At 40.6% G+C, this 13,976-nt stretch overlaps 1 protein-coding gene across 1 annotated transcript; it reads right to left on the bottom strand.

The window, feature by feature from the left end:
* Positions 1–7,797: 7,797 nt before the first annotated feature.
* On the bottom strand, positions 7,798–12,076 carry LOC122011806 (receptor-like serine/threonine-protein kinase SD1-8). Its single transcript, XM_042568187.1, has 7 exons — positions 10,638–12,076; positions 10,360–10,491; positions 10,094–10,257; positions 9,747–9,957; positions 8,596–8,833; positions 8,364–8,514; positions 7,798–8,282 (listed from the first exon to the last, which is right to left on the bottom strand). The coding sequence occupies exons 1-7, from the start codon at positions 11,953–11,955 to the stop codon at positions 7,974–7,976; spliced, it is 2,523 nt and encodes an 840-aa protein (XP_042424121.1). The 5' UTR covers positions 11,956–12,076; the 3' UTR covers positions 7,798–7,973.
* Positions 12,077–13,976: the final 1,900 nt, after the last annotated feature.

Raw genomic sequence — 13,976 nt, 5'->3', positions numbered from 1 at the left:
TGGAGCTCAACGTGAGGCAAAGTGGTCCATATTATCAGCAGAGGATGTCAGAGGCATAAGACTGCCAGAAGTGTTATGCTGACCGGAGTCGGAGACCCTTAGAGTTCTCCATTTGCGACCAGGTATTTCTATGAGTTTCACCCACGAAAGGGGTGAAGAGATTGGCCTCAGAGGTAAGCTAGCTCCGCGATAAATTGGACCTTTCCAGATCTCGGAAAGGATTGGAGCAGTAGCATATCGGTTGGCACTATTGCCGTCCTTGGCAGGCGTTCACGCCGTATTCCACGTATCTATGCTGAGGAGATACGTACCGATCTGATACATGTGTTGATAGATAATCTCAGTTCTCCTTTCAGCCTGACGTCACCTATGAGGAGGTTCCGGTATGGATTCTAAACCGGAAAGAACGTCAGTTGCGGAACAAAACTATCCGGCTGGTTAAAGTCGGATGGTAGCATCATTCGGACGAGGAGGCTACTTGGGAGCTCGAGGATACGATCCGAGTTCGATATCCCCACCTTTTCACTTGAGATATGTGATTTAGTATACCGTTCAGCATTCATACTTTCTATATCTGTCGTAGTACTTGCTGATGGTAGATAACAAAATTTGGGGGACAAAATTTTTATAAGTGGGGGAGAATGTAAAATACCGGAAATAGGCGAATATGAATAAGGAAATTTTCTGGAATTTTTGGACATTTTTCGGGAATTTTTCGGAGCTCGTACGGACGAGTTGACGGGGATAAAAACGGGGTCCGGAAAAGCCTGTTTAGGCTACCCCATTTAAATGAGGAAAAGTTGAATTTCTTAATTCCTTTTCTTTATTTATTTTGCCTTTTCTTTATTTTCTTTCCGTCGTTCTCTCTTCCTCGCCGAACCCGAGTGCTCGAGCCTCGCCGCGCGCCAGGCATCTCCGAGCCCTAACCGCCGGAGCTCTAACCGGCGACCCCGGCGGTTTTCCTCTCTCCCTCGTGCCTAATCCGTGACCAAGGGAAGAAGTCGACGCCACTCCACCCAGCGCCGCCGGTCCAAAAAGCCCTAGCGCCCAGCAGTGCTCGACATCTCCTGGCATAACCTGACCTCTCGGTGTGTTGCTGTCGCGTCGCCGCCGGCCGAGCTGTTCTCCTCAGTCCTACTTCTCCGGCCGACTTCTCCTCTCGGACTTGCGATCCCCTCATTTCTTTCCTCACCAGCGCACATCTTCGACCAGGGGCAGAGCCGAGCCCTAGCCTCGCCTTCTTCTGGTTTTCTTGCGTTGTGCCCTAGGTTTTCTCTTGCTGTTGGATCCGAACAAAACAGTAGTGAGGTGAGCAGCCTACCCTTGTTGGATTCTTGGTTTTGAATTTCTGTTTTTGATCAGGATAGTGTATCTGGTTTTGGGTCTCTTGCCGGTGCGTATCTGTTTGGGTTTAGTATCAGACAGGAGCAAGCAGTGACGAGTTCTTCTTGTGTCTCTGCTTGGTAGTGCCGAAGACAATACCGAGTTGTGTTTTAGCCGGATCTTGGAGGTAATTATGGTTGGTATTGAGATTATAGTGATTTAATTCTGTACTGTGGTTGAATCTCGAATCTGATTTGTGATCTCCCCTATTTACCTCATTTTTGGTCCGAACAGGGTACTAGAATTCCAGAAGAGGATAAATTGCTGTGGGGTTTTTCTTGGATCCGGCAGTCACTTCTTCCAGCAAAATTCTTTGATTTCCAACCAAGAACGGCTATGGAAATTGAGGTAAGATGTAGTGCAGTGGTTTCTTTTGTTGTAGCATGCATTGAATTGAAGGAAAGGTTAAGAAATGGAATTTGATTCGAATTTATTTTGTTAGGCCGGATGTATATATATATATATATATATATATATATATATATATATATATATATATATATATATATATAGACCTTGATCAAATTGTATAGTGGAACGAATTAGGGTTTAGGAAGCTAACCCTAGTTGGTTAAGGTTTATGGATTAAGGTTTTGCCCTAATTTAGTGTAAAGGATTTTTATTTAGCTATTTATATGGTTGTAGCTAAATAAAATATATTTCTATTCATGACACAGGATTTTGACGCGAGACGAGTATCTCGGAGTCAGATTGGACCTTTCTATTTTCGGAGGCGGGTACTTTTGACTTATGTCATTTGATATACATAGTAGTGAATTTAACAAGTTGCATTAATTATGTCCTTTATTTCTTTCGGTTAGTCACTACCCATTATCTGATACATGATTGATTGATTGCTTGATTTGCATCCCATGTATACTTTATTTGTTTATACATGCTTATAGGGGGGTAGTGATATACCATGCTTCACCATGTTCAGGACCTAGGTTTTTATACCTTCTGTGTACCTTTGATTCGATATGATCCGTTGACCTAGGGTGCACTTTTCTATATATATGGATTAGGTCAGGATGTTTTTATGGTTATTGCCATGCACCATTTGCATGATTGCATGCTGTGCGATAGTCCGCTCCATTATTGTTGAGCACATCACCAATTACATGGATCTGCACACACCACCACTCATGGGTTAGTGGTCGATTCAGGCAGAGTGTGTTGCAACAATGACTCTGTTAGGCACCGTTGGTCCACTCATGGGTAGTGAGACACAACGTGTTATCCGGCAGGGATTCCTCCCCGTCATCGTGTACCGGGAGTTGAGAGCATTGCGCTCCCCCATCTATGATTTGGGGTAGGAGGATAGGTGTACTCCGACAGCATCCCGTCCACTCGGTCACTCATCAGGAGTAGTGACGACAGAGTGCACGGTTGTCACAGCCCTACCCACTCGGCCTCACTATTGTGTGAGATGATCGACTGGCGTCAGGGGTGACCAGGACGCATCATGGGCATCATATGCATGATGCATTTATTGCTTGTGCTTGTGTTTGCTGTATTTATATGCTGCATATTGTTTGGATACCTATGTTTGACATGCATACAGGATTTCCTTATCCCTCGGACTGTTTGACCTTATACTCAGGACCTGGTTAGTACAGTATTCTCCTGTTTACTTCAGATGCATTTTTATCTTTCTTATCAGGAGACTGTACGCATGATTAGTGCTAGGTGTTGTTTCCCTACTTTGTATATCAATTGTACCTGCTGAGTGTTGGACTCACCCCACCTCCATTGTTGTTATTTTCATGTTGATGCTGTCCGGAGGGAGTTTCAGTCGCTAGTCCTCACTGCACGTAGTGCTGGTCCCTGCAGACCTCGAGGATATGTTTGGTTTTCTTTGGTTTCTTTTCTGTTCTAGACTGTTTTGAACATGATATGTTTTTCTTTGATATTGATGGATGTTCTATTCATATGTTTTTACTACATGCCTGCCTGGACGGCAGAAGAGGTGAGTTTCGTCGGATTTGAGTTTTACGAGTGTAGTGGAGTAGGGTGGATTTCGAGTCAGTGTAGTATTGTGATTACTATTATTAACTGCGTGGTTGTGACAGCCAGAGGCTGAATATCTATATAAACTGCGTGGTGATTGTTTTTATTTATTGTTATTATTCCAGCCGTCTGTGGCTGAGGTATATGGGTTATGTAGAAGTTTCAGATTGTCCGCCGTACAGGGGAGATGCTGCCGAAATTTTTTCGGACAGGGACTCCTCTGGGGCGTGACATTTCTTTTCACATAAAATAATTTTAAGATTTATTAATAATTTTTTCTGATTGTTTTATATAAAAAAATATACACTGTCATGATTCTCTTTAGTCTCACATCTTAAGATGACAACACCGTGAGCGGAAAAGTTTCTATAAATATCTTGAGTCAGTAACGTTGGAAAGTATACTTTTTGTTTGGAGTTTTGGTTAAAATCAAGTATGATATTAAACTATTTTTTTATAAGAGAGAGTTCGTTACAATAACTTATTGTTGGGGTTCTCGAGCGTCGCTATTATATTGTATTATCCCTTACCAATTCTAATTTGTGGGTCTGAAGTATTAATTTATATAAAGTGTTAAGTGAACGCAGAGTGATTAAACAACCAAATGATCATAAATAAATATAACATTATGTAAATTAGATACTACAAATTTCATAAATAGATGAATTTTAAGTTGGCATATCACCACCTTATAAATAAACTAGCAGATGAGATTCAAGAATTAGAGGTGGATTGGACTAATCCTAAGTTAGTTTAGTTCACTAAGGATGTTATAGAAGAGGTCCGAGTTCATTTCGCACGCGCATGTTACCATCTTGTCTTTTCCTATATTTTATATAATTTAAAATTTTTATGGAATGGATTTTTTTTTTCATTATTTATGAAATTCTTAAGTTAATTTACTAGTAATGATATGTAATTCTTAAAAAGTTAAAAATTTAGGGGCCGCGGCAAAAGCCTGCCCGCTGGCACCGATGTTAGAGAGTGTGTCTCCGATGGTGATATAAAGGTAATCGGTCTACGAGTGTGGTATGAGGTCGTGCTCAAGCATCTCGTGCATGACCTCAATCCACAGTTGCTCACCTCTGATGTCGACGTAAGAGTACCTCGCGTGTAGATGATGCATCGATCCGGTTGTCGCAGCTGCAGTTAAGAACGACTTTGTTGATGACTACGCCTCCAGGGGCGAGGGCTTGGCCACAGAAAGAGTGACCATAGTCGTGAGTGGCAATAGGAAAATGACATGAGAATGAGTAATCGAATTTGAGAACGACTAGCATAGTTAATTAGGAAGGTCATTGTTCTGCCCCCAGGACGTAACTCAGACGGTGGGCGTATGACATCTCTGGGGTTTACCCTGCCATGCGCCTATGACCTATGTACCTGCATGTACCTCCCTTCATATCCGTGGGGCCGGCACTAGGGGGCCGCTAAAGTAGCCGATCTACCTTTTTTAGGAAGGTCATTGTTCTTTATACATCCCATTTGTGTTTTTTTATGTAATAAAATTAGTATATGATGCGATGATAAAGGGGGTCCACTAAGTGTGGTTCCAATGATGGAGATAGTAGTTGACGGTGGAGGTCAAAGTCAAGGAGTTCAACGTCAGAGGGCCAACGAGCTCACCAAAAGGTGGCCGAGCTGAGCTCTACAACAGTGGCCGATCGGGCGTAAATCTTCCGACTGGCAAAGGGTTGGTCCAAGCAGAACACTCGTACGTCCAAGATCATCTGGTGCTCATAATGGAGCGTTAGTCCGGTCGAGCGAAAACAGACTACCGAGTCGAGTCACAACAGGGAAGTGTAGGATCGAAAAAAAATTAAATATCTCTACAATGACGTGATATTATCCACTTTGAGCCTAAATCCTCATGGTTTTGCGCTTGAGCTCTACCCAAAAGGCCTCATACCAATGGAGATATCTTTTCTCTTATAAACTCATGATCTTTCCAATGTGTTTTCAATGTGGGACTATTTTTGCAACCTTGCAACCAACCCCAACAGGAAGAACAGTCGAGTCTGACCGGATGGAGGTATCCTTAGCCGAGCGTCTTCCCCGCTCAGTCGATCGGAGAGATCACTGATGTATCTCGAGATATATGTTTAGAAGATAATGCCGCTGACACTAAGCATGGTCAATAGGCGGATAGTATGACGTAAGCTTCTACTATTTTGTCAGAGATATACATGTCATGTTAAGGTATGGTGTTAGGGGCACTTTCCTGATAGGTTCTGTCATAGGACAAATTGGAGAACGTGTCTATGACCAATTGAATATGCCCATGCCTCGAGAAGCACGCACGTCGCCCACCCAGGTACTATATAAAGGGGGTTCATACACCGACAGAGATACGTGTTATTGACTATTCACACCTGTGTCTACTGTTACTTCGCCTTTTTCTTCTTTGGTGACTGACTGACTGACTGACCGTCGGAGGACCAACACAGGGACTCCTTCCCTACCTCGACACTGATATTTCTTGTGTTTGTAGAACGAAGCAGATTTACATCCCGTTAACATAGTGGTCACATCTCCAGTCAGCCAACTTTATAATTTTCGGACAGGATTAATATATAAATTAGATCATTTAGATCCTCCATAATTTTTTTTTAAGGATTTAAAAGGATATTTAGTGTTGAAAAAAGTAATTAGAATGTTCTGATTGATTCGGTGGAAAAAAATAGTATTTTTTTTATAATTTAATCTTCAACTTACACTTATCTTTTTGATAATTAATATTATTTAATCAGAGCAGTAAGTAAGAAAATGAATGGTCATTTCAATTTGAAATGAGTATTCGGTTAATTCAGTACATAAATTAACTGAATTAATCGAAAATTGATTTAGTGTTGGCTAACTAAATCAAATTAAAATTCTACTAAAATTGAATTAACTGAATTAGTTATTTCAGTTAACACCGAATTAACTAAATTTGTTTAAAATAACAATAAAAAAAATTATACAAAATTAATATCAAATTAACCGAATTAACCGAATGCTCACCCCTAATTTCAAAGTTTCCATATAGGACCCTTGATGAGAACTATATGTAGGGATAGTCGAGCCACTCGTGAGTCGCTTGTAAATAGTTCGATCAAAGTTCGACTCGAACTCGAATTTGATCGAGTTTAAGTCGATTTGTTTAATATTTGAGTCAAGCTCGAGCTCATTTAACACTAGCTCGAGAACTCATCGAGCCAGGTTAATTTAATATTTTAATAATTAAAATTATTATTACTTTTAAAATAAAAAAGAAATTAAGAAGGAGTTTATGTCTAGAGCATGTCATTTAATGTATTTAAAGTCCACGGTTTACTTTTAATTTATTTTTCTAAATCAGACTCGACTCGAGCTCGCGCTGGCAAGAGCTCGAGCTTGACTTAGCTCAATTACAACCCTAAGTACATGTACCATTTTGTGATTACACTTACATAAATCCGTCTATGACATCAGCTATGCTAAAATTTTAAAAGTGTAGAAATATAAAAGGGTTAATCTTTAAAAATTCTTTAAAACCGCAAAAATAATTTCTAAACATTATTTTCTTCTCCAAAATCATGAAAACTAAAAAAAAATAATCAAAACAACATCCCACCTTACTTAGCTTCCCTATTTCTCAAAATAAAAATTTGATAAAACCAAATTAATTGAATCAGACAAGTCTACTTTGTACCCGCTATGAATTACTATAACGTAAATATTATTCAACAAGATAAATTCGTATTGTAATAATTATAATTCGTATTGTAACAATTATAATTTATGTTATAGCAACTCTAGTTTAGTGTCTGTCACAATATAAATATTATTAAATAAGACAAATTTTTATAATAGTTATAATATGAATATTATTAGACAGATCATATCCGTTTAACATTATATTTAATAATATCAAATACTCCATTTGAGGACACCCTTGCCATTTTATAGGGATCGAAGCATGGGGGCGTCTTTTGATTAAATTTTTTTTTTTAAAAAAAAAAAGGGGCGTGTGGTTAAAAAAAACTCCAAAATTTTAATTTGTTAAAAAAATGTTCGAAAACTGACACCATGTTAAACATTTGCCCTTGACAATTAAAGATCTTAGGGAGTGCTTGGTTGGAGGGAATGGAAATAAGGAATGGGAAAGGGATTGAAAGTTAGTGTTTAGAATGTTAATATTTGGAATGGGAATGGTGGGGCCCACGGATTCAAACCCCCAAATATGGGATTTGGCCATTACCAAGTAAAATGGGGGGAATGGAAATGGTGGGGTCCACGGATTCAAAACTCCTCATTCCCATTCTTACTTCAATGAATCTCATTCCTAATCCCATTCCCTTCCACAAACCAAGCACCCCCTTAGTTCAGCTAAGGAAGTCTGGGAATGACCATCAACATATTGAGTGCTTGTGCATCCTGGGAAAAATGTAATGGTTTGGCTCATGGAAAGTATCACTCATCATCAACAACAACAACAACAACAACAACAACAACAACAACAACAACAACAACAACAACAACAACCCAAAACAAAAGGCTATTAATCTTTGATCTACATTTACATTTATAATGAATGCAACTCCTACATGCAAATACTATTATCGACCTTCAAAAATTGTGATTGATAAATGATTGGTCGATATAGATTCTGGCTTGCTGGTTGATGAATCTGACTCGAGTGGACCTCTATTAGTAACAAATCCTAGTTCTCTTGGTTGTGGTAGCACAGCATCCTCACTGCCCAACATTAACACAACTGACGACATTGTTGGTCGATCTTCTGGTCGATTTTGGACGCACAAGAGACCAATCTTTAGGCACCTCATGACTTCAGTAATAGGAAATGAATAGTCAACTGATTCATCAACTAAATCTAAGATTTTCCCTTCTTTATACAGACTCCATGCCTGAAAATTAACAATTTTGATAACAATATTACTGAGATGATCAATAAATAAGTTAAAGGAATTTGATTGTTTTAAGCTTACATGTCCAAGAAGATTCAATTGGCGCGAAGAGTTATAAACTCCCCTATTCTTTTTCCCGCTTATAATTTCAATAACTAATACGCCGAAACTAAAAACGTCAGATTTCACTGAAAAAACTCCATCCATGGCATATTCAGGAGCCATATACCCACTGCATTTATAAGTTTAATTATGCATGATTGTATATTGGGAAAAAAAAAAGATAATATTCAAAATTGTTTATAAAACTTACTATGTCCCAACTACTTTTCTAGTATTCGCTTCTGTTTCATCTCCACCAAATATTCTTGCCATACCAAAGTCCGATATTTTCGGATTCATATCCTTGTCTAGAAGAACATTGCTGGCTTTCAAATCTCTATGGATAATTCTGAATCTAGAATCCTGATGGAGGTAAAGAAGCCCACGTGCAATCCCTACTATGATATTGTATCGTGTTCTCCAATCCAACAATGCGCCTCTTGCTTTGTCTGTTTAGAAGTTAGGTTTTATTAAAGATCAAATCAATTTCATGAAATAAATGAGGAATTTGCATGCATGAACATTTAACCAGGCCTTGCACTTATGATTTTTGAATTATGAATGAACCATCATTAACTTGTTTATAGTCTACATAACAGAGTAAATAGACTGATTGTCAGATTTAACAAATCTTCTAGATTGCAAAATGAAAGAATATTCTTTATTTGTCACAGCAAGTAATGTCAGTCAGTTTTGTTTCTGGCAATCAATCACATTAGCATTTATTCTTATCTATCAGACATTGCAAATGATTTTTAGGAGAAGTTTGGAAAAGATGCCTGTAGGGAAACTTAAGAAGGAAAAGAATCTAGAGCATCTACACCAGTTTCCCTATCCAAAATGCATAATTTAGGGTAAAAAAGTTACTTTATTAAATTTAGATATCCACTTTTCAAAACATCATATATCAGCTTCCCTATTTCTTCTCTCTCCTCTATAATGTTTAGGGAATGGAATCCATTCCCTAAATTTAGAGAAGTACTGTTCATAAATGCATAATTTAGGGAATGGATAGGGTAGCTGATGCAAAGATTTTTTAACTACCCTATCTAAAATTTAAGGTAAAATATTTAAATAGGGTATCTGATGCAGATGCTCTAACACAAGACTCACTGTTTAAACTACTTGACAAAGTGGAACATAAAAAATGAATGTAGCAAACTTGAGAAGAAATTGCTCTCTGATAGCATATATTCTGTAAAGTTCCATGTCCAAGCATGAAGAAGCTATTCTACTTTTTCATTTCTTATGAAAACCTCATGAAACTTATATCATAGTCTACATAGAAAAACAATAAGTCTCTTTTAATTTACTGAAGCTGTAAATCTGGATTAGACCATGAGAATGGAAGGAACAACTAACCAAATAAGTTAGCATCCAAACTTTTATTGGGCATATACTCATAGATCAGCATTTTTTCTTCTCCTTGAATGCAGCAACCAAGAAGTCGAACAAGATTTCTATGTTGTAACTTAGCAATCAGCACCACTTCGTTCTTGAATTCGTCGACTCCTTGCACTGAGCTTTTAGATAGCCTCTTTACAGCTATTTCTTGTTCCTCTCCCAGTTGACCCTGTAATCAATATCTTTTAGAAGAGTTGACCTTGTAATAAGTAAGTCACGATCTCACTATATTTTTTTTTCCTCTTCAAGATTTTGCTCAGATATGCAATAACCAGGTGTAGAAAAAATGGTCTTCGGTTACATACCTTATATACTGGACCAAAGCCACCTTCGCCGAGCTTGTTAGCTATGGAGAAGTTGCCGGTGGCATCTGTTATTGTGCCTAAATCAAAGAGTGGCAGCTCCAAGTCCTGTCCTTCATTCTCTTCATTAAGATATTGCTCTGAGAAGGAATTATTACCTGTAATACCTGGCAGTATGTTTCTAATCAGTGATCAGTCTCAGCCAGTGCAATAAAGAAGGGAAAAAAATCGTCATATACGCAAGAAGGAAAAGGGTTGAAGATATATACTCGTGCTAATTCTCTTCTTTCTCCAAACAAAGGCAGCACAGGACAGGAGGATAATTGTCACAGCAAGCACCACAATGGCAATGACAATGTAAGTATTCTTTCGAGAACCTTTTGATTCGGCCCGTGCGAGATCTTTTCATAGAAGAAAATGAACACCATTTCAATGGTAGAAGAGTAAACTAGCATCATTGTGTATAAAGCATTGAACCATCACTGTATATATAGATGAAGCTGAAGGCATGTGAATTAACCCAAGTTGTTCATGCATGGAAGCGTACCGAGATCGGAGGCGGCAAGGCGGACATAGAGATCCTGTCCGCCGCTGATGTACACCCTGAGATCCGTCAGATCGGAAGTCCACGTGATGCAGCCGATTCCACTCCCAACACCGGAGATGTTAGCGGCGGCATAAGCAGTGCACGAGCAATTCTGCAAGCACATGATCTTGCAGCTGTCGAGGCTGAGGCTCATGTCCACTGCGGCTCTCGATGTGTCCGGAAGTTTCGCGCCGACGACGGTGGTGAACCCATCGGTGCCATTCCGGCAGTCCAGACCTGTGTTCCTCAGGCAGCCATCCCTCCCATCCCTGAAATCCCAATTCGAGGGATTCCTGGGATGGAACCCCGGGAGGCAGTCGCATATGGGCGACTCGTTGGGGTTGCAGATGCCGTTAGGACCGCACGGTGACACGTTGTCGCACTGGTCCTTGGGGGCGAACCAGAAAGGGTTCCACTGTTTGTCCTGCTCGATCCACACAAGCCGCTGCGTGATGCCCGACTGGTTAACGATCAGCCTCGAGATGTACGCCGGATCGTGTATGTAGAAGGAGTAGAAGACCTCGTCGCGGTGGACCACGAAGTCGAAGGATAGCCTATCGTAGCTCTTCATTTCGGGGATGCCGCTGAAGCGGAGGCCGTTCCATGGCCCCGTCCGCCACTTCTTGGTCGTCCCCGACCAGAGGAATATCTCCGGGTAGCCATCCAAGTCCACCCCCATCGCGTATCCGCTCGGTGCCGGGTCGGTCTCGCTTGTCCACGCCGTGAGGTTGCGGTTTAGCCCACTCGTGAGGTTCCACCCCAGCTTCATGCCAGGGAGCAGCGTGTCCGTCGGGAAGTCGAAGCTCTGCCACAATCTATAACTGCTGCTGCTTCCCGACTCCCGGATGACGAAGTTCCCATCATCGAGGAGCTGCGCCACCGGACTCGACAGGGACCCCGACGCGCTTGGGCTCGAGGAGGACCAGAGGACGGTGGAGTTCGCGTCGGTGACGATGGTGAGCGTTCCGTCGGCGGCTAAGGAGAGGATTCCACGGCCGCGAGTGATGGGGCGGCCACGATTTGCGACCCACACGACGGTCTGGACTGACACCTTGTAATACCATATGCCGACGTACCGTCTGCCGGAGCCGAAAAAGCCCAACACGAAGGTTTGACCGGCGGAGACGACGGTTGTGCCATTGTCGAAGAGTGGATGGGCGGGAGTTATCGTGTCAACTCCAATCCCACTGGTGTTGGTTATCGATACAAAGGTGGCAATAGCGATCAGGAGTAGGCGGCAGAGGAAGGAAGTGCCCGTGCAGAGGCTGCCGCTGAACATTCGCTCGACTCGAATTCCTGGAAGCTGAGCACTGGCATCAATTGTAGCACTGGCATCAATGAATCTAGACACGGGACGGCTATCGGCTTCTAATTTATTTATAAATTCAGTCAACTTTAATCCACACAGAATTTAGGGATACGGCAGCAATCCCATTTTCTGTGATTGCCTATTCAAACTTCACATCCTACGTAGACTGACACCAGGAAAGCTAAATGAGTAGTGCTTCCATGACTTTTGGCGAGACTGGCTGTGCAACTGAGCCCTTATTCTAGAACGGCAGGTAGGTGGGTGATATCATAATGAATGATCCGGTGTAAAAACTCGAGAAAATGCTTGACTAAGAATAAGAATAAGGATTTTAATAATGAAAAAAAAAGATTTTTTATTGTCCGAAGGTGATTGTAAAGTGTTTCTGTTTTTTCAACAAAGAGTATTATTGTCGAATCAGACTTCGGTGTAATCTTCGGCGTTGATGCTCTGATATTTAAATTAGTCATCGAGTTGAGTTAGATAAAATGAATGAATAGTAAATAGTAGTTAATGGTATCATGTTATATAAGTATACCTATGTCTACATTGGTAGATGGAGATTATTTTTATAGTGCTACTTTTATATGCAAATCTTAAAAGTATTTTTGTAAAAGAATAAATCATCAAAATGCTCTGATATCTTTTTTTAAAATGGAGCCACAATTTCTGTGCATGACAGAAAATTTCTAGTGTACAACTTATTTATAAAATATTCTCTATTCTCCATGGCACAAAATGTCAAAAAGATAATATGAGACCGTTGGATTGAAGGGTCCACTATATGTGAAGCTGATAATCTAACTGAGTCTCCAAAGTGTCCCAACCGGCTGCCACTCATAGGTACAGCTCGGTCGGATTAGAGAACTATAGCCAGAGACAACTCAACCTTCGCTCAACCTCTTCATTGAGTCAGGTAACTCGAAAAAATTGAGTATCTAACTAGTTCGATCGGACATATGGTACGATCCGCTATATCACTTTGCCGAGCTGGTTAATTATGCTATTCTTGAACCAAGGATAAGACTCGGTTCGAATTCGACCGGCCCCTCAAACCGGTCGGTGTGAAGGTTCGATCGACTATCTTTCATCCAAAGGAACCAACTGCGCGGGCTTCCATGGTTGACCTTTATTTGACTTTGACCGTCATATCAGCTGACCTCTTGTACTTTGACCCGACTCGAAGGTCTCACCCCAATCGCTGTATCACAAGTCTCTCTATCAAGTTTAATCGAAGGAGGTTGCAAGTCTGAGTGACTGAATTCTCGTGTTATTTGTATTGCTTGTCTTCCGATCGGGCATTCATTTGCCTCAAACGGATATTATACTTAGTTGCCCGTGTTTATGAGATTCCTCATTTCCCGACCGTATTGTCGTTCGACTTAAGCTAATGAAAACTTAGTTGTCGCTTCTTCACGCATCCTTTGTTTCTCTACTAGACGATTGTTTTAATATGATGAAAAACTTAGTTGCTGCTACTTCATGCATCCTTCGTCTTCCGGTCGAACACTCATTTTTGGTACCATCGCTCGCCTCAAGCTGACTTCACCCTGGTACCTTGAAAACCGAGCAAATCACTTCTCATTAATGCAAAAGATGATTAACACAACTTTTTATCATAAGCTTGCTAATTATTGCCCATCACTTATAAATGAGCTCTATGATTTATTGCCACGTGTTGCATGCCTACATAGAAGAATATCCGATGTGACAGGCGATTGTTGAGATTTGATGTGACAACTGCTTATTCAAATTTGACGCTCTAGATTAAATCTCATTTTTCTAAGCAATTGATCGAATGGCTCTCTGGCATCCCCATTAGGGTTTTTAAGGTTTGTTGCCATGATGTTACTTCATTGCTTTCGTGTTCCTTCTTTGCCTTCTTCTTCGCTCCATTCTTTCTGCTTGCCATCGTCGGAGTTTCTTCAAGCTCTCATTGCCCTTGTAAGTTAATTTTCCTCCGCCCTTCTATCCATTAATTTTCTCCCATG

This window comes from Zingiber officinale, chromosome 8A (genome assembly GCF_018446385.1).
Source record: "Zingiber officinale cultivar Zhangliang chromosome 8A, Zo_v1.1, whole genome shotgun sequence".
NCBI lineage: Eukaryota > Viridiplantae > Streptophyta > Magnoliopsida > Zingiberales > Zingiberaceae > Zingiber > Zingiber officinale.
This window is presented reverse-complemented; position numbering and strand designations above follow the sequence as displayed.